The sequence below is a fragment of the Beta vulgaris genome, chromosome 3, assembly GCF_026745355.1.
Source record: "Beta vulgaris subsp. vulgaris cultivar EL10 chromosome 3, EL10.2, whole genome shotgun sequence".
Lineage (NCBI taxonomy): Eukaryota > Viridiplantae > Streptophyta > Magnoliopsida > Caryophyllales > Amaranthaceae > Beta > Beta vulgaris.
This window is the reverse complement of record NC_079204.1, coordinates 11,505,624-11,525,081: the sequence shown is the minus strand read 5'-3', so window position 1 is coordinate 11,525,081 and position 19,458 is coordinate 11,505,624. Positions and strand designations below refer to the sequence as shown.

Below are 19,458 nucleotides of genomic sequence, written 5' to 3'. Positions count from 1 at the left end.
GCTTCTGGTTTTACGCTGTTATGGTAGTATAATTGTGTTACATGCACGGCGAGCTGATCGATGAATCAAAATTCTCGGTAAGAATTCTGCTCTCAATTGTTGATATCCATTCACGAATCATAGTGCTGACTTCGTCGGGACACTCATCATGGGGGGGCAATGGCCTACAGTAGCAGCACCATGATTATATGGTATCCACCTCATATTCAAATTTTTCAGATTGAATTATTTTCGGGGTTATGAGTAGGTGCTAAATTACCAGCATCAAGCTCCTTGATTACAATCGCTTCACAATGCTCTCTTAACATAGCAAGCTTGGATTCAGAATCTGCTATTGGGTCTTTCATTGCCTGACGAAAATAAACAATTCAATCAGACAAATAAGAGAAATGGAAACTGCTTTCTGTTCTATGAAGTACAATCAGAAATTTTCAGGATCACCTGTATAATTTAAAACCTTCCCCTTGAATCTGCTTAGTAGATGATTAAGAGGAATGGACAAATTAAAGCTGAATACGCACTCCAAAACCTCTATAAAACCAGGATCATATGACTTACACAATCATCAAGGTTAACAATACTGAAAATATAGCTAGCATAGACTATGGAGTATATTTTTCCCCTCCCAGGATAGGCCCTTATGGGAGTAGTAAGAGACAAGCTAACTTGGAAACTTATGGGAAATTTTATCTTTCTTTTCAATCAATACAAATTCTCCCCTCCCAAAAGCTGAAACGGGTGCGCCTAAGACAATACATGCGTAGTTGTAATATACATCAGTTCAAACTCTGAAGAAAGGAAACATTCATTTATTATTGACGATACTGCTCTCAGCATTATCTTGATGCGCCAATCATCAACTCTTCCAGGCCGCTTCATGTTCATGTCATAAAAAGAGGAAGAGAATAGTCAGAAACCAAGAACTATTGACATTAATCAGACAGGTGACAGGTGCACAGACCCACTTACAGTTGGGTAGCATTTCTTAACAACGCTTCTTGCGCTGAATCTCAAGTACCGCAGAAGTGATCTTGACCCCAGCCAAGCAGCCTCAGAAATTTGTCATTCCTAAAATGAAAACCAAATATATAAAAAAAGGCAGTTACTGCAGAAAAACAGCTTTGAGGACTTCTCAAAAAGCTGCCCAAGTACTAAATCTAACAACTACACTAATACTTCATGAGATGCATGATATAGCAGCACAAGAGTTGCGATTATTATCTCCAAACTTGGCATAATTAATACTTGAAAGAAGATCATCATTTAACCTTGGCATAATTAATACTTGAAAGAAGATCATAATCTCCAACCTTGGCATAATTAATACTTGTTTTGTCAATCTATTCGTTCTATTCATGACAGAAGAACTTATGTTTGATTCGTCGCTTCCAGATATCTCAAGTAAGCAGCAAAATATTCAATACAACTTTTGTTCCATCGGCAACTACATTTACTTTCTTCATAATGCAAAAATTAATTTTCAGCCAAAAGATATAGTTGACCAAAAATTAGCTGAACTACAGAAAGAAGATATGCTCAATTCATAAATTGCACACATTTACTGTTTAAATTGCACACATTTACTGTTTAAATTGATCACAAGACTTGGACATTAACATGAATTTAACAACAAAATGGACTTTTAAGTACCACAGCAAGAAAACAAATCACGAAACTCTAAATCAGAAAAGAGTACTGCAATAAAATTCTTCCTATTGTAGCTGAAATCATACATCAAAGACAACAGGAAAGTCAAATAACAACAAATCAAATCAGAAAGCTATTATCATCTATCAAGCTACTTATTCATAATATGCAATCAGATTCACCTATAAAAGAGTTGCACAGCGAAGGTAGGCATGTTCTGAATCATAAAGATAATCATTACAGAGCAGATCAAGGGCATGGTGGAGAAATACATTGAAACACCTGGTAAGAATACACCAAGAGCAGAAACTTCAGATATACAAATCCACCCTCATCTTGGCAACTTCTTAATTAATTACTTCATCCACGTGAAAGAAAGAGCACATGCACCTGGAGTGGCTACAATTGCAGATTAATCAAAAATCAGAATAATCAAATTCCAATTTAATGGTGGGGATGTGTTGAATGTAAGGCCAAGTCCTCCCCAGGGGGATCCTTTTGGCATCTTCTCTCCAGGCTTTCTGAACACCCATAGACTATGAGTTTCCTAAGAGAGGTGAGTTTGGGCATCCAATTCGGCATTGCTGTCAGTCCTTTGCAGATGCCAATTTCAAGGGTTTGGAGAGCAGTCATGAACTGCATCCAGTTGGGCAGATTCGTCACCTCCTTGTCCCCATTTATTTTGAGTCTTACAAGAAACTGACAACCCTCCTTGGACAGCGCATTAAGCCATGCCACATTGTTTATTTGCACCTTCTTTAATCTGGGAACAGGAACATTACAACTCCTGCTTGCCAAATTTTCAGTAGAGGGATCTTCAGTCTCATAACACCATGTAGTAGATGCCAACGCAGATGAGGATGAGGGACCAACCTCACCTAATTTCAAAGTATTTGTTATTTGCAATTCTTTATTAAATCCAAATAAAGTTAAGAGTTCCACCTTGGGACAAAACAGACTACATGTCAACTCCGGGCAGGACCGTATTATCAATTGAGAAAGACATGGTAGTAATTGCTGCAATTGTAGCTTGCTGCTGCTGCTATCTTCCATCCCTCTCCTCCATCCTCTCAACTTCGGAAGATCATCAAACGCAAGTCTTTCAAGAGAGGGGTAAAAATATTGTTTTTTTGCAATACTTCCCAATCCAGGCATAGGCATCTTGGAACTTGAACCAGCCGAATTCGGACTATCTTGTTCTTCTATGTACTCCAACTTTGCAAAATTCTTAAGACTAAGCAATTTCAGATGACGCAAGTTTCCCAGGCATAACAGGTACTCCATCTCCTGACAACTTTTAAGATGAAGCTTTACAAGATTCGGGAGGAGGGTTATCCAATCAGGGATTCTCACACCATGGTATCCGCACAACTTTAAATGCTTCAGATTAGAATGTGGCTGCAGCTCTTCCATCACACTGATTGTTGTTCCCTCATGATCATCCATTCTTTCACCACCCTCAGTATGTATGAAATTAAGCGCAATGTGATTGAGATGTTCCTTACTCCTCAAGTATGATCCTTCCCTTCTCCCATCTTCCTTGACTACCTTCTTAGCATTTTTGGGCCACCTGATTGTAATTCTAAGATCACCTTTGAGGTTGTTGAGAGGCCGAAGGTCTTCTATCCCATCTAACCATTGTTTCCAACAACTTGAACTACTCTCTTCTCCACCCACTTTAAAATCACTTAGCCTCTCAAGGCAACTCAAGTTACCCATTCCCCAAGGCATAAAAGTCAAACACCTGCAATTCGTTATATCCAAGGCCCTAAGCTTAAGCAGTCTACTCAAATCTCTTGGCAGCTCTTTTAATATCCCGCACCTACTTATATTCAAGGTTTGTAGATTATACAGTTTTGTAATTGACTTAGGAATCACTTCTAATTTTAGATTATAGGAGAGATCTAAATACCTTAAATGCAAGAAATTGCCTATTGAGCCCGGCAAACTTTTCACATTTAATCCATGGAGGTCCATTACCCTTAGACACCTATGTTTTGCAATGAATGCCTCCACCGAAAACTGATCAACTTCAATAATATAGTTCCTAAGAAAAAGATGCGAACGCAAATGGGTCTGACTGGAAGAGTATTTGCCGTCATCCTGGATGCAGGGACTTAGCTGACTAAGATGACGAACTTTTTTATCTAGTTTGCCACACAGAGTGTTCGTTACATAGAACATCTCCTTCCCCGAAACACTTTGAGCAACATCATGCATGAGATCGTGTATCTTAAAACTGAAGATTTCACCAAATTCATCTTTCTGGATATCTTGAAAAAAACATCTCCTTAACAAAATCAAAAAGTATTCCTCAGCAGCATCTTCAATGCTTTGACCTTTATCCAACGGAACAATGTAGCCTTGTGCCATCCAAAGGCTTATTAACATCTCTTTCTCCATCACAAAATCCTTTGGAAACAAGGCACAATAACAAAAGCAGCTCTTTAATGGAGTTTCAAGATGGTGGAAACTCAGCTTCAATATGGGCATAATTCCGTTTTCACTATGTCTGATGTTGGCTAACCCGATCTTCTGAAATGATTTCCATCTACTCACATCTTGACCAAATAATAGACTACCTGCCACTCTTATAGCGAGAGGGACTCGAGCACATCCATCAACAATCTCTCTCCCAATCTTGACCAACTCTTCATGGGGGTTTGACGACTGATGTGATGTAAATGACGTACTTTTAAACAAGTGCCATGAGTTTTCCTCTGACAAGCCTTTCAGCTCATACATTGAACCTCCTGTGATTGTTGCAGTCATTTGAGAACGAGTAGTCACCATAATCCAACTCCCCCTTTCACTTCCAATCAGATATTTTACCAATTCACACCATTGTTCACGCTTCTCAGTCCATACGTCATCTAAAACAAGCAAGAATTTCTTGCCTGCTAGTTGTTCACGAAGTTGGCTTTGCACCTGTTCCATTGTGGAGCCCTTATGATCCCTACCTAAAATCTTACAAAGAATTTCTTTTACATCCAGTTCCTTCTGATCTTCATCAGCAACACAGGTCCAGAGTCTCAATGGAAATGCACTTGTGACTCTTGAATCGTTATACACAAGTTGGGTAAGAGCTGTTTTACCCAACCCTCCAATGCCCACAATCGTGAGGACAGATACATCATGTTGATTATTAGAAGCAAGCAACTTATCAACAATGTGGTTCAAATCATCCTCTCTTCCAATGATATCAACTTCATTCACATAAGAGCAAGTTTCATGCCTTCTTTTCCTGATACGCTCAGAATCAATCTTAAAGCCAAACTGCTGACAATTGGTAGCAATTGCATCCAACTTCTTCTTGATATCCTTAACCCGGCGGGACATCCTGTAAGCAACGCTAAACGGGTTGTGGGAACGAGAGAAGAAGTGGCTCAGTTTTTTGGAGAGACTACCACCAGCCTCCACCAGCTGCTTCTGTTCTGCAAGAGTGACAAACTCGTCAAACAGATCATCAGCGTCAAACACAGCATCTTTGAGGTCCTCAATCCAATGCTGTGCTTCATGGGTGAGCTCCTGCTTGGTCTCGGCATCACGGAACACGGCATTGATGGTAGAGACAGTGCACTGGAGGTTATCAAGTTGGGATTTGTAGTCAAATATCGAGAGGATTTCTTTGACCTCTGAACATTGCAGGGATGCAAGCAGAGTTTGTGCAACAGATAGGACTGTTCCCACATCCATTTTTGTTTCAGAGAAAGTGACAGAGAGCGTATTGGGGAGATGTTTCCTAATGAATTTTGGTCTAAGCACACCACGCACCAGCTAGTCCAAATTTCACCGGTATATGTTCAGTGGTCAGCACTAAAACTGTACTACTTGCTTTATCTCAAACAGTACAATTTCATATTAAATCAAAAACAATAGTAATTTCTTTCGTATCTTGTAAAAGATTCTGTACTACTCTGTTAAATGATAAATTGATAAATTTTCTGGTTTCACTGGGTTGCTTTACAAGTACTATATACTATATTAATATTGTTCAAATAAGGTAGTAAGTGGACTATACAGTTATACTATAGTTTAATAATGCAGGTGAACGTTAGATTTAGCATCCTGGTTTGCCAAGTATTTAAAGTTTAAGGGACTACGCCGACTACCACTACAAGTTGTCTGCTATAGTTAAAATTTAAAATTTGAAGATTCCATAAACTTGCTTTGTCTTTCTTGATTGTTGTTTTACTCGTCTACTCTGAACAAAATTGGGAAACAGGACGAAGATTTACTACGTTATCTACTCAGCTTATTGGAGTAATATAACATCAATTATTCCAGTTGGCTCATTTTGCTCTAAGTTGTGCTTTTCATGTTATCTACATCATATTCTATGAACTTTAGTAATAATTTTCTTATTGGATGTTGAGTCGAAGCAATTACTTAAAGAAAGGTAAGACCAACCAAGCTACCATAAAAGTTGTTCCGGAGCTTGGTCTACCATGAATCCATGATAGCCCATGCACTGTACATTGGTCATTGACCATTGGAATACCACTAGTCAAACGACTAAACTTGGGAAGCTATTGCCCTACACATCCTAAAAAGTCATACTTAAAAAAAATTTTATCTACTTAGTGGGTTGTACAAAAATGAATAAATACTAGAATCCAACTCATCAGTCCTATTAGTTTTTTAATGTTCTATTTCTAGTGGGTTAACTACCCACCGGGTAGATGTTGTATTGTCCAAAAAAAAAGGAAAATAACTAGTCTACCCACGATTAATATACCCAATACTAATAGAGAGTAATGATAAGTGATGATAGTGGAATCCAACTCACATGATTAATAATATTTTAATGCTTCAATTAGTAGTGGGTAGATTACCCATCGGATAGATGTAGCAATGTCAAAAAAAAAAAAGTCTACAACAAAATAAGATCATCATATCGTTAATATAATAGCTGAACATTAGTATTATCCTTTTCCACAACCTTGTTTCTTTCTTTCCTGATTATTTCCGACATCATTGGGATGGTGCTATAGAATTAAGATATTGTATAAAGTCCGACAATCCTAATAATCACAAAGAGAAACTAAAATAAATAAACTATAGGAAAGACGAACAGATAACTTTAATTCAGAAACTAGGGCTCATACCTCCATTAACATTGACTGAGGAACCATATCACCACCATAAAGCCATTACATACTGCATCTTCACTATCATTCAGCAGAGGAAATTCTTCTTCACCGACATTGAGTCCTTGTCCTATTTGGAATTGGGGTTTAAAAACACAAAATATGATTAATGGCAACAAATGACTCTTCATAGTTCATAGTTCATAGTTCATAGTTCATATCATGCTCACCGTGGGTAAAGGGGTTTATAGCTGGTCGAAAATTATGCAATTTAGCTGGATTCATACAAATATTTATCACTACCCCAAATTGAGGCAAAATCAAATAATGTGATATTAATAGGAAATGACATGGCAAATGAGGTACAAATACAACTACAAGTGTCATTGCTATACAAGTAAGATTCCTCTTAATATATGCAAGTCCATGTCAAGAAAGACTGTTACAACGTGAAACCCCTGGCAGTGTGAAACCTGAGAATGGCTTCTAGTACAACTGTGTTACATGCATGGCAAGCTGATTGATGAATCAAAACTCTCAGTATGAATTCTGCTCTCAATTGTCGATATCCATTCACGAATCATAGCGTTGACTTCCTCGGGACACTCATCATGGGGGCAATGGCCTACAGTAGCAGCACTATGGTTATATGTATCCAACTCATTCAAATTTTCAGATGGCAATTATTTTTTGGGGTATAAGAGTAGGTGCTAAAATACCAGCATCAAGCTCCTTGATTACAATCCCTTCACAATGCTCTCTGAACATAGCAAGCTTGGAACCAGAATCTGCTATCGGGTCTTTCATTCCCTGACGAAAATAAACAAATCAATCAGACATAAAAGAAAAAAGGGGGGGGGGGGGAATTGCTCTATGAAATACAATCAGAAATTTCGTCATGTTCTGGAAACACAATCAGGATTACCTGTATAATTAAAACCTTCCCCTTGAATCTGCTTAGAAGATGATTAAGAGGAATGGACAAATTAAAGCTGAAGACGCTCTCCAAAACCTCTATAGAACCAGGATCATATGACTTACACAATCAAGGTTAACAAGGTTGTAAATATAGCTAATGTTGAGTTACATATTATTTCCCTCTAAGAATAGGCCCTTATGGGAGTAGTAAAAGAAAAGCTAGTTGGAAACTTGTGGGAAATTTATCTATCTTCTCAATCAAATGATCAATACAAACCCTCCCCTCCCAAAAAGCTGAAATGGGTGCACCTGAGACAATACATGAGTAGTTGTAATATTAGTTCGAAGTTCAGACTCTGAAGAAAGGGAAACATTCATTCATAATAAAGGATACTGCTCTTAGCATTTTCTTGATGAGCCAATCATCAGCTCTTCCAGGCCGCTTCAAGTTGATGTCGTAAAAAGAGGATTAGAATAGTCAGAAACAAAGAACAATCTACATTTTCAGACATAGGTGCACAAGACCCACTTACAGTTGGGTAGCAGTTCTTAACGAGGCTTCTTGTGCTGAATCTCAAGTATTGCAGAAGTGCTCTTGACCCCAGCCAAGCAGCCCCAGAAATTTGTCTTTCCTAAAATGAACAGCCAAAGAAAAAAAAAAGGCAATTAGTGCAGAAAACCAGCTTTCAGAAGACTTTTCCAAAAGCTGCCGAAGTACTCATCCAACAATTACACTAATAGTTACCCTACTTTGCTTACCTTGAAGAATAGCAGTGAGGAATATCCTGGTATAACATCTCCAGCAGTGTTCATCAGAACAATAGACTTGACCAGTGAGGGCCAAAGTCCACCAACAATTGAAATGAAGTATCCTGACATTCAAAATAAACATAACTACTCATTCTGAAGGAAATAACTGAGAAAAACAGATCAATACATTAGAAAACATCAGTTGATTGGACAGAAGGGCAAGGTGACACTTACCACCTATCGAATTCCCAACAAGATGTGCTTGCTCACCCACGACCTCAACAATGAAGTCCCGCAACAATTCAGCCCACATGAGTTCGCTGTAAACAATGTTTGGCTTCTCAGACTGACCAAAGCCTAAAAGAGTAAGAGCCCAAACTCGATTCCCAGCATCAGCTATATCACTTAAATTGTCGCGGTAATGCTCAAAAAAAGCCCCAAATCCGTGGACAAGAAGAATAGCAGGCCCTTCACAACCAGAAACTGTGTACTAAAAACAGAACAGTGTCTTAATTAGCAGCCACATCTACAAGTCAAACCTGGCCATGCAAGTAATAATTATGCCAGGAGAGATAATCAAACAGAAATTAGTTGAGGTATAGAATTAAGATACACAACATTACAGAATAGTACACTTCTAGATCACCGACTACACTTGGAAAATCATGGTTTTTCTTTCCAAGGACCATGAAATAAAAATTTAGAAAATTGCTTAAAATTTAAGTATAATCAAAATAAAACCAATATGAAACTCTTCCGAAGTGCTCTAATATATCCAAAGGAAAAGCCATGTTTAACATTAAAATTGACAAAGGAAAAGTCATTAGGCTCAAAACCAAATCAGATAAAGAAATAGTCTTCTGAAAAACTGCAAACTCAGAGTAAAAGCGCCAAAATACTCTTAAAACAGAAGCAACAACATCATTTCAGAAAGGGGATGAACTTTTGGCGAAGGTTAGTTTTGCGCGTGCTTCAAATGAACACATCACAAAATGAAGTCATGGAGAATATATGCTCTCTTTGACAAAAAGAACAGATGCTCTTCAGCAAAAGCAGAGGAGAATGAGCCAATCTTCAGCATCTACATGCCCAAATTCAGCCCTTGGATCAACGAGTAGGAGGAGAAATAGAAAGTTCTTCCTTCATTTTCTACCATACCTGAATTAGGTGGCCATTCCATCTCCAAAATCTCGTAGAGTTTAGTTCTTCCTCCTCAGATAAACTTTTCAAACTCAAAAGCCAATACCACTGCCACAAACATTTGAAAGTATTAGCTGACACCAATTACAGTAAAAGAACTCCATTAAATCAAGAGAAATGTATTCAGCATCAATAGAAGTCAGCCAAGTTATTGTTCCCATTACCTCAATCGAGCATACTGCACTAATTGCAGCAGAAACTGTTGCTGTAGAATACCCAAATGGAGATAGAAACCCTGCATTTCGTTCTTTCTCGTATCTTATAGCTTCATAATATACTCTCCTACTGGATATGATGCCAAGTTGCAGAGCAGATTGAAAAAGAGCTCCAAATGAAGCTCCAGCTCTGATTTCAGTCTCCCTTAACCTTTGATGGATCCTAACATCCCATCAGGATAAAAAATGAGGTCATTGAAGAGTAAATTTTAATTTATTCTAAAATAATTCAAGAACACAACAACTCAACAAGTGAATGCATCAGATGTGTAACAAAAAGGGTAATGCAAAGTCAACTGACAAAAAAAAAGGTAACTCAAAGTCAGCCCGTTAAAGCACAAATCACATACTTCCTCCGTTTTGTTTTAAATGCAACAAAGGGATATTTTTTGTGAGATATAAAATATTCCTTTGTCGCATTTAAAACGAAACGGAGGAAGTACTTTTTTTTTTGGATGAAAGACAATAAAATTAGAAACTAGTTATGAGGAAATCACAGATCTCCTGCTGGGGTAACAACTACATCTCACACCATGATTGTAAAATCTAAATGTTTGACAATAGAACAAAAGGCTTCCGTCGAGTAACTTGAAAATTCTGCCTCTTTGGCCTTTTGCTGCACAGAGCAGCCTGCCTCAGCTGCACATATGACTTTCAGGGCACTTTTGTTATCAGCCATTCGCAGCACAAAAGACAATTCTAAATATTCCCATGTCATGAAATATGCTTATGGTGTGTTAGTACTTAGTAGACAGATATTATAAATTTTCCTTTACTTTCTATAAATTTAAAGAATATGCCACGCCCCACGGGTCCAGGCAACATTGACTGAGCTGAGTACTTTATCCCAGCATATGCTCCTGAACATATATTGAATTAATATTCGTCACCACTTTGCCTATAATGCTCTTTACAGTTGTTGCCTCTCTTAATTTGTGTGTTTAGTCAATCAAGAATGTCTATTAGGGACACACGGAGTACAAGTGAAGCCAAACAAAACATGATCATCACAAGAGAACTTACTCTTGCCAGTCGTCTCGAGGTGTTCCTTCCAGATATCTCAAATATCCAGCTATTGCATTCAATAAAACTTCTGTTCCGCCAGCAACAATATTACCCTTACTTGTACCAAAAACAGAATTTTTCAGCCGCTTCCTTCGAGTTTCATAGGAATTTTCGCTACTGGTTCCTAGTTTTGATATCCCTGATTTCCCAAGCACAGGGCTCTGTGATTTAAACAGCTTCATATGATCCATTCTAAAAGCAGCTTCAGCTGAAGTGTGTTTGATGGAATACCATTGTTCTTTTTCTCTATTTGCGCGAGAGTCCATGAACTTACTCACATCATTCATACTGGGTAGATGACCTGATTTAAGTCCATTTACATTATGGATGACCAATTCAGCACAAGACAGGAACACCGAGATTTAGATTCACACTTCAACTGGTGAAGAGCTAAAAAGTTTAATCAAAGGACAAGATAGCTCACCCCAGTCCAACTCTTTTTGGCAACTAGGTAATCTTGGACTTCCAAGCAATAAAACATCATCGTGTTGTGGTTTCTTCATATCTTCAAATAATGCAGGTAGGTCATCTAAGTTCTGCATGCCATAAGCGTGTACAATATATGTCAAGCATGCATGATAGTGATGAAACCAATGTAATCACAAGGATAAGACAATCACTAGTACCTTGACATCATAAAGTGAAGTCCGCCACAACACAATCTTCGGTTTCCAATCTAGAACAGGATCTGCTGCTAGCAAATCCTCAAGAGTAGCAATCAACAAACGCACATCATATTCTACCTCTTCTTCCGCATATATAACAGTTGCTTTAATCTGTTCCTCAATAGTGAGCCAAAAGTGAGAATATGAATCCTCAATGTTCTCACAAGATCAGAGTTAACTATCATAGTAAGTATACCTAATGTGTAACAACCTCTTTCACCAGTTCCTGTAGAACAGTTTCCACATTCCCAAATCTGATCATCAGATTGGATCCATGCTCCCTGAGTGACCTCCTTAGATCCTCCACAGCGAGAAGAACAAGTTCTATCATTTCACTGGGAAAACCTGCAATACCATAATTAAAGTCACTTCAAATAGGCCTCCGATTTTAGAAGAAGAAAAGCATACACATGCACACGAAGCATTGTCCACAATTGCTAAAGCTTTGAGAAATTATTATATGGATACCATGACATAGATATTAGCCATAAATTATGTGGTGACGGGAAAACCACCCACCCAACAATATTCCTTGTTATTGGAAATACAAAATTTGCTTAGCTTTATCGGTCAAAGCCAAAGGACAGAGTAAAGAGAAAGATAAGATAACCATGAAGTCCATTGCAAATCTGCTCCATTGTAAGTAGAGTTATAAGGACACTGTGTATAAAATACAGCATATTCAGCCTTGAGCCCTTGACACCTAATAAAGCAATGGAGTCCATACTCTGTCATCTTAACAATGCTCAACTTCTATTCACTAGAGGAAGTTTTGGCCCTGTTCTGTTGGATTCCAAATTGCTTCATTTTTACAAAAATTTGAAGATAAAGACACTAGATGAACCAATAAACCTTCTAGTGGTACTATAGAACATTAAAACCTTCAAATTGTGCTAAGATGTGCAATGATGAAATCTTTTAGTTATACCATTGAAATTTTTAGTACTAACATATATGCTTATGTCTATAAGCTCTAACCAATGTGCTCTTGATAGAATCTCTTGGAGGTCTATCATATCTTCTTCAAAGGTTCCAAGATCCACTCTCGTTCCACTCGGATCAGCAAATTACATGAAACTATATTGCAGAAGCGTGGAAGTCACAAACTAATACGAGCAAAGACCTCGTCGACAATCTATAGTAGATGCAGATATCAAGACAGGCTATAACAGACAAATTTCTCCTCAAATACATCTAATAAACAAGAGGTTCGATACAAAGAAGAACAGCATCGCCGCATGCAAGGATGACAAGCAAAATTGAATAACAGACAGCATAAAGCCGAGAATAATTAGAGTCATACAATGTATAAGCACTCAGGTAGCTTCCAAAAAATGAAAATTTAATTCAGGCTTGCAAATCCACAAACTAGAACGCATGCCATAAAAAAGGCATCAAAAGCAGTTCCTCATTCTCCATTCTAACATAGGAAAATGATATATGTAGCCCTTAGGGCTTTGTATTAGGTGTTTAAAATGGAAATAAAATATTGAATCAAGCATTTATTACCTCAATTGATGTGAAAATGTGTCTTGAATTCTTAAACTGTTTCCATTTAAAGAAATGTATTTAATGCTTATATGTACCCTTTAACATATTACATACATTACACTCTGAAAATATTTGATGAAGACTGACCTAAATTGTCCAAAATTCAGCGCAAAATTCAAATTCGAAGATAGAATGACATAATATGTACTATATAAAATCAAAATCGATACTACGCAATTGTTATATCCGCTATTTCAGATAATCCTTACCAAATTTCAGCAAACAGAAAAAAACGAGAAGAGAGAGAAATAAACTTAACGAGATAGAATTCGGTGATCGAAGACGTAAAGAGGAACAACATTAGTGTGCTTGGAGGCGGCAACAATGCCAGGGTGATCTTCGATTCGTAGGTCATGCTTGAACCAGACGACAGCAGCGCCGCCATTGTTGATGCTTTGATGAGTAAGTTGTGCGTTGATCTTCGTCTTCAAGGAGAAGGAAAAGCAGCGGTGAAGTGGAGGAAGGAGAGGAGTGGTCGGTAGAAAGTGAAGACGAAGTGGAGTGACAAGCGCCATTTTTTTGGGGAGAGAGAAAAAGAAAGTGAAGGTAGAAGATTTTGTCCATGGATTTACAGGTACAAGAACTTATGAGCTTGAACGAAAATCACATGTTTTTTGGGGAAGGAGAGAGTTTTTTTTTTTTTTGTGGAGGAGGAAAAATGGCTGCAAAAAATGAAATTCCAGAGAGATTTTTTTGTGGTTGTGGAGCGCGGGACCGATGCTGAGTGAGGTCCGACTTCCGAGTCAAGTCTGTTTGAGGTCAAGAACTCAAGAATGAGGAATTAGGATTTAGGGTTCGTTCTATTTAACTTATTGGCCCTGAACTTATTGAACCTTTTTTGAACTGAATTTATTGAACCTGAACTGAACTTATTGGAACTTATTAAACCTGATTGGACCTGATTCAACTTATTGGACCTGATTGAACCTGATTGGAACTTATTGGACCTTATTGGAACTTATTGACCTTATTGAAACTTATTAGACCTTATTAGACCTTATTGGACTTGATTGAAACTTATTAGACCTTATTGGACCTGATTGAAACTTATTTGACCTTATTAGACAAAAACATTGACCATGAATAACATAAATATTACCACTAACGTAAATAATTTATGGAGTAATAATTATTATAATTCGTCCTTTAAAAAATAATGATTATTAATTATCTCTTATGATAATTAATTTTTTTAAAAAAATTTACTATTTATATATTTACCTATACATAACTTTCACCACTAATATATCTAATAGTCTTATTTTGATTTTATAAAACACTAGTAGAAAATCAAAAATTAATTAACATTTATTGCTAACAAGTTAAAATTGACACATATAAATAAATTTCACTTCACTTTCATTGATGTGAAGGTAAGTAGATAGCATTAACTCCTTCATTCATTTCTTCTCCTTTCATTTATGTGAATGTACTAGAAGATAAAAACAAAACAAAAAGAAAGAGAAAAAAAATGGTCAAAAATCACCGTAGCTTTAAAGATACTCCAGTGATGATAATGAAGCAATCAATTGATAACATTTATATCTTTCATTGTTATTAGTAACGAAAACATGTTATCTCTAGTTATTTAAAGACGAATTGCAAAATATTGTAATTATAATTATTATTATTATTGTTAACCTTAATTATTTGACCATGATTATAATATTATTTAATAGAAATATGAATAATCAAATAATAGACAATAATACAAGTATAATACTATACATTGTGGTACTTTAATAAAAAATTCTAATAATAACATAATCAGCTAATAATAATATGAATAATAAAATAATAGACATAATACAAATAAATAATAAAATAATAAACATATTACAAATAAATAATAATATAATAGACACTAATACAAGTATAATACTATATAATCATTATGGTACTTTAATTAAAATTCTAATAATAACATAATCAGCTAATAGTGATATGAAATAATGAATAACAAAATAATGGATAATAATACAAATGTTTATTAAACATTGACTATTTTGACCTTATTGGACCTTATTAGACCTGATTGGAACTTATTGGACCTTATTAGACCTGATTGAAACTTATTGCACCTTATTGGAACTTATTGCACCTGATTGGAACTTATTGCACCTGATTGGAACTTATTGGACCTTATTAGACATTATTGGAACTTATTGCCCTTATTAGACCTTATTGCAACTTATCTGAACTTATCTGAACTTATTGGACCTGAAACTTAATTTTTTAAGTTGAACAGAACGCACCCTTATTAGGATTTACGAGTCTTGGCTTTGTTTCGTTTGGTAGGCACTAGGCAGTAATAACTAATAACTAATAACTACTCCCTCCGTCTTTTTTTATTTGCTACATTTTGCCATTTAGAGGTGTCTCAATTTATTTGCTACATTTGCCAATCTTACTACAAATGATAATAAACCAAATCCCTCAAAACATCAGCCCAAAATGTTTAGCCCAACTAAACCCCACCCAACCCATTTAATCCCCTAACCTCCCCCATTAAATCCCCCAACTCCCCCATTTAATCCCCCAACTCCCTTTATAATCCTTCCCTCCAAACCCTATTCTCATTTCTTCCGTCACTTTCGTCTCTCTCCTTCTGACTCTCTCTCTCCTTCTGACGCTCACTTTCCTCTCTCTTCTTCTTCTTCAAACCCTCAGATCTAGGGTTTTACACTCCAAATTTGTTGAAAAAAAACAGTAGATTAATTATCTACTTTTTTCTGCGATCATTATAAACCTAGTTTTTGTGGTTTTTGAGTGATTTAAGAAAAGTGAGTCCCCTGTTTCTTGTGTTTTTTGGGTATATGATGGATGAGTTAACTCCGAATTCAAAGAAACGGCTCTTTGATTTGATGGACGAGTTCGATGCTGAGGCAAAAAAATCTAGGGTTTCAAAAAAACCCTTGGATTTTGGTTCGTTTTGTTGGGCTTGTGGCGCGCCTTCAAGAAAACCACCAGATCTTCAATTTCGTGGTGTAGTTGAGGGCAAAAAATCGGAAAACTTGCAAGATCTACCACCGGAAGGCTTTAAATCATGGCGATCTTACATCTGTTGGTATAAAAACCATCTCGAAATGGTTTCCCAGCATCCCCTTTTTAATTTTGGCTCAGATCGGTCCACTCCTTAACTTAAATCTTTGTTTTTACAATTTTAGGAAGCTTTTTTAACATGCTTTGCCTGGGGTTGCGTTTGATTAGATTGCATGTATAGGTTTTTGTGTTTTTTACTTGTTTTTGCCTCGATTTGTTTATACGCATGTTGTTTTTGCGTTGATTTGTTCATTCTTCCTTGATTTGTTCGAAAATAAGTTTTAGGTTGCCTTGATCTGTTTATTAAATGTTATTTTGCCTTGATTTGTTATCGCATGTTATTTTGCCTTGATTCAGTTGTTCGAAAAATATGTTTAGGTAGCCTTGATTTGTTTATTTTTTCCTTGATTTGTTTGAAAATAAGTTTAGGTAGCCTTGATTTGTTTATTTTTTCCTTGATTTGTTCGAAAATAAGTTTAGGTTGCCTTGATCTGTTTATATAAATGTTATTTTGCCTTGATTTGTTCATACGCATGTTGATTTTGCCTTGATTTGTTCGAAAATATGTTTAGGTAGCCTTGATTTGTTAAAACATGTTATTTTTGGCCTTGATTTGTTCTGTTTATATGTTGTGTTTGCCTTGATCTGTTAAAACATGTTATTTTTACTTGATTTGTTCTGTTTATATGTTGTGTTTGCCTTGATCTGTTAAAACATGTAATTTTTGGCCTTGATTTGTTTTGTTTATATGTTGTGTTTGCCTTGATCTGTTAAAACATGTAATTTTTGGCCTTAATTTCATCTGTTTATATGTTGTGTTTGCCTTGATCTGTTAAAACATGTTATTTTTGGCCTTGATTTCTTCTGTTTATATGTTGTGTTTGCCTTGATCTGTTAAAACATGTAATTTTTGGCCTTGATTTCATCTGTTTATATGTTGTGTTTGCCTTGATCTGTTTAAACATGTTATTTTTACTTGATTTGTTCTGTTTATATGTTGTGTTTGTCTTGATCTGTTTAAACATGTTATTTTTACTTGATTTGTTCTGTTTATATGTTGTGTTTGTCTTGATCTGTTAAAACATGTTATTTTTGGCCTTGATTTGTTCTATTTATATGTTGTGTTTGCCTTGAACTGTTATAACATGCTATTTTTACTTGATTTGATTAGTTTATATGTTGTGTTTGCCTTGATCTGTTAAAACATGTAATTTTTGGCCTTGATTTCATCTGTTTATATGTTGTGTTTGCCTTGATCTGTTAATACATGTAATTATGCCCTTGATTTGTTCTGTTTATATGTTGTGTTTGGAGGGAAGGATTATAAAGGGAGTTGTGGTATTAAATAGGGGTCTTTGGGGGATTAAATGGGTTGGTTGGGTATTAGTTGGGCTAATAGTTTTGGGCTGATGTTTTCTACGATTTGTGTGTGTGTTGGTGTGATCCTCTATGATGAAATAGGATGTTACATCCAAATTCTTATTCCATTTTGCATTTAATCAGTGGTAAAATGATTAGAATAGTAGTATAAAGAATTGATGAGGCATATGTGTTACCTTTTGGTTCTTGTTTGGCTGTCCAATAGTGTTTTAATGACATATAATATGTTTACTTGAGAGGTGCAATTTGTTCCTCAATGATGAATGAGGTCTGATGATTTAACAACCTTTGGACATTATGCCTTTTAAGACTAGACGCAACCATATTGCCACCAATTTTTTGTGCTCTTCTTTTCAACTTTACCTTTGTTTTAATAGCATGTGTTGAGTATTATGGATGAGTGGAGACTCCCTGAGAGGAACTTTAATCATGCCTAACCTGTGTTTTGGAAAGATTGGCCTTCATTATCATTTTGTCTTAAATATGATTGAGAAAAAAATGGAATCTGATTGAATTTTTCTTGCACAAATGTTTAATTTGATTTCCTTTTTTTCTCAATCATTTGTTTGATACAATGATACCCTGTTTTTTGTACTTAACATGAACTGTTTTTTTACCATACCTTAACATGAACTGTTTTTTTTACCATACCTTAACATGAACTATTTTTTTTACCATACCTTTACATACTTTGATGAACCTAACTATACATATACCTTTTTTTTTTAACTTGACATGAACTGTTTTTTTTTACCATACCTTAACATGAACTATTTTTTTTTACTAAACATAACCCAAAATGTTTACATATTATAAATGTAAAGGTTTAATACAAAATGTTTGCATTTACATATACAAAATGTTTAACAACCTATATATGTTGTATTTTACTTACAAAAAATTCTGTTCTTCTTGCACTTGAATGCCCAAAAAATTGTTTGCTTGCTGTTTTTGCTTTATATTATCCCAATACCATCATCTGAATCTTCATCCCCATAGTTTGCTTCTTCTGGTTCATCTTCAAGATGACCTTCTTCTGCCCATTTTCTGCTCTCTTCTACTAATTGTGGGCATTACATGTTGGTAACTCACCCCTCCTCTCAAGTGATTTCTTCCCCATATGTGGTATGTGGTAATTGTTGTTACCCTTAACTATTAGAGTCTCCTTCATCACTTGTTGTAGAGTTAACCAAATATGATTGCATAACTTAGGATCATAGTTGTCAAATGCCTTGTTCACTGCCTTCACCAACTGTTTCACACTTCTAGGTGCTATTTGATCTTTTAAGGTTTCAATTGCATTAAAAAAACCAAGATCTAACACATTCATATCTGGTGACTGTGCTGGCCGATTGATTAATCTGATATCAAAACCATCTTTTTGTGCTTCCAACATGAACTGCTCATCATTACTTGCTATGTGTGGCCTTGCATTGTCTTGGACACGTACAATCCATATTTGCTTGCATCCATCCTCTGGCCACTTCTCTCTTATAGATGGCAGTATGTGCTTTATGAACTTCTCCCTTATGACATCTTTTGTGATGCTTAATTGAGCTTTGGTTTCAAGCACCCCAACATCTCTGTTATAACTTGACCTCTTTGCTGCCACCTCTTCTATGAATGGGAAGATTCCTATCTTCCCATCAAAACTGACCTCTCCATCCAGTGAAATGTGTGGCCTTGCTAGTGCAGCTATGAACATGACTTTGACTATGAACCTCTTGCTTTTGCATCTTCTATATGGCTCTACTTCACCCGGAGCTAGGTAGTACCTTTGATATTTTGCTCATGCAAAACCATTTCTCATCCACATGAACCAAATTATACATGTTGCTGAATTTTGGTATTGTTTGGATAGTGTTTGGTATGATAGAACCCAAACACCACAATACCCTTGCAACCTTATGTGCTGGGCTCATATGTGGTTTTATG

The 19,458-nt window shown here is 36.1% G+C and overlaps 2 protein-coding genes and 1 pseudogene across 2 annotated transcripts; all 3 read right to left on the bottom strand.

Moving 5' to 3' along the window:
- Positions 1-2,063: 2,063 nt before the first annotated feature.
- LOC130589362 (disease resistance protein RGA2-like) lies at positions 2,064-5,343 on the bottom strand (annotated as a pseudogene).
- A 1,862-nt stretch (positions 5,344-7,205) lies between these two features.
- On the bottom strand, positions 7,206-13,729 carry LOC104888671 (hypothetical protein). Its single transcript, XM_010673696.4, has 14 exons — positions 13,361-13,729; positions 11,762-11,895; positions 11,512-11,661; positions 11,310-11,421; positions 10,844-11,186; positions 9,770-9,983; positions 9,564-9,653; positions 8,640-8,895; positions 8,415-8,527; positions 8,189-8,287; positions 8,050-8,097; positions 7,663-7,773; positions 7,457-7,547; positions 7,206-7,362 (listed from the first exon to the last, which is right to left on the bottom strand). Exons 1-14 carry the CDS (start codon positions 13,614-13,616, stop codon positions 7,238-7,240), a joined length of 2,142 nt encoding a protein of 713 aa, XP_010671998.2. The 5' UTR covers positions 13,617-13,729; the 3' UTR covers positions 7,206-7,237.
- A 4,854-nt stretch (positions 13,730-18,583) lies between these two features.
- Positions 18,584-19,228, bottom strand: LOC125495489 (uncharacterized). The gene has a single exon (XM_048640224.1). It carries the CDS (start codon positions 19,226-19,228, stop codon positions 18,584-18,586), a length of 645 nt encoding a protein of 214 aa, XP_048496181.1.
- Between the last annotated feature and the right edge of the window lie 230 nt (positions 19,229-19,458).

Coding starts and splice junctions, on each gene's coding strand:
- LOC104888671 (XM_010673696.4), bottom strand. CDS start 13,616: ATGGCGCTTGTCACTCCACTTCGTCTTCACTTTCTACCGACCACTCCT. Junction 11,187..11,309: donor CCAAAAAGAGTTGGACTGGG/GTGAGCTATCTT, acceptor GACTTAAATCAG/GTCATCTACCCAGTATGAAT. Junction 7,548..7,662: donor GGAAGGTTTTAATTATACAG/GTAATCCTGATT, acceptor TATTTTCGTCAG/GGAATGAAAGACCCGATAGC.
- LOC125495489 (XM_048640224.1), bottom strand. CDS start 19,228: ATGTTCATAGCTGCACTAGCAAGGCCACACATTTCACTGGATGGAGAG.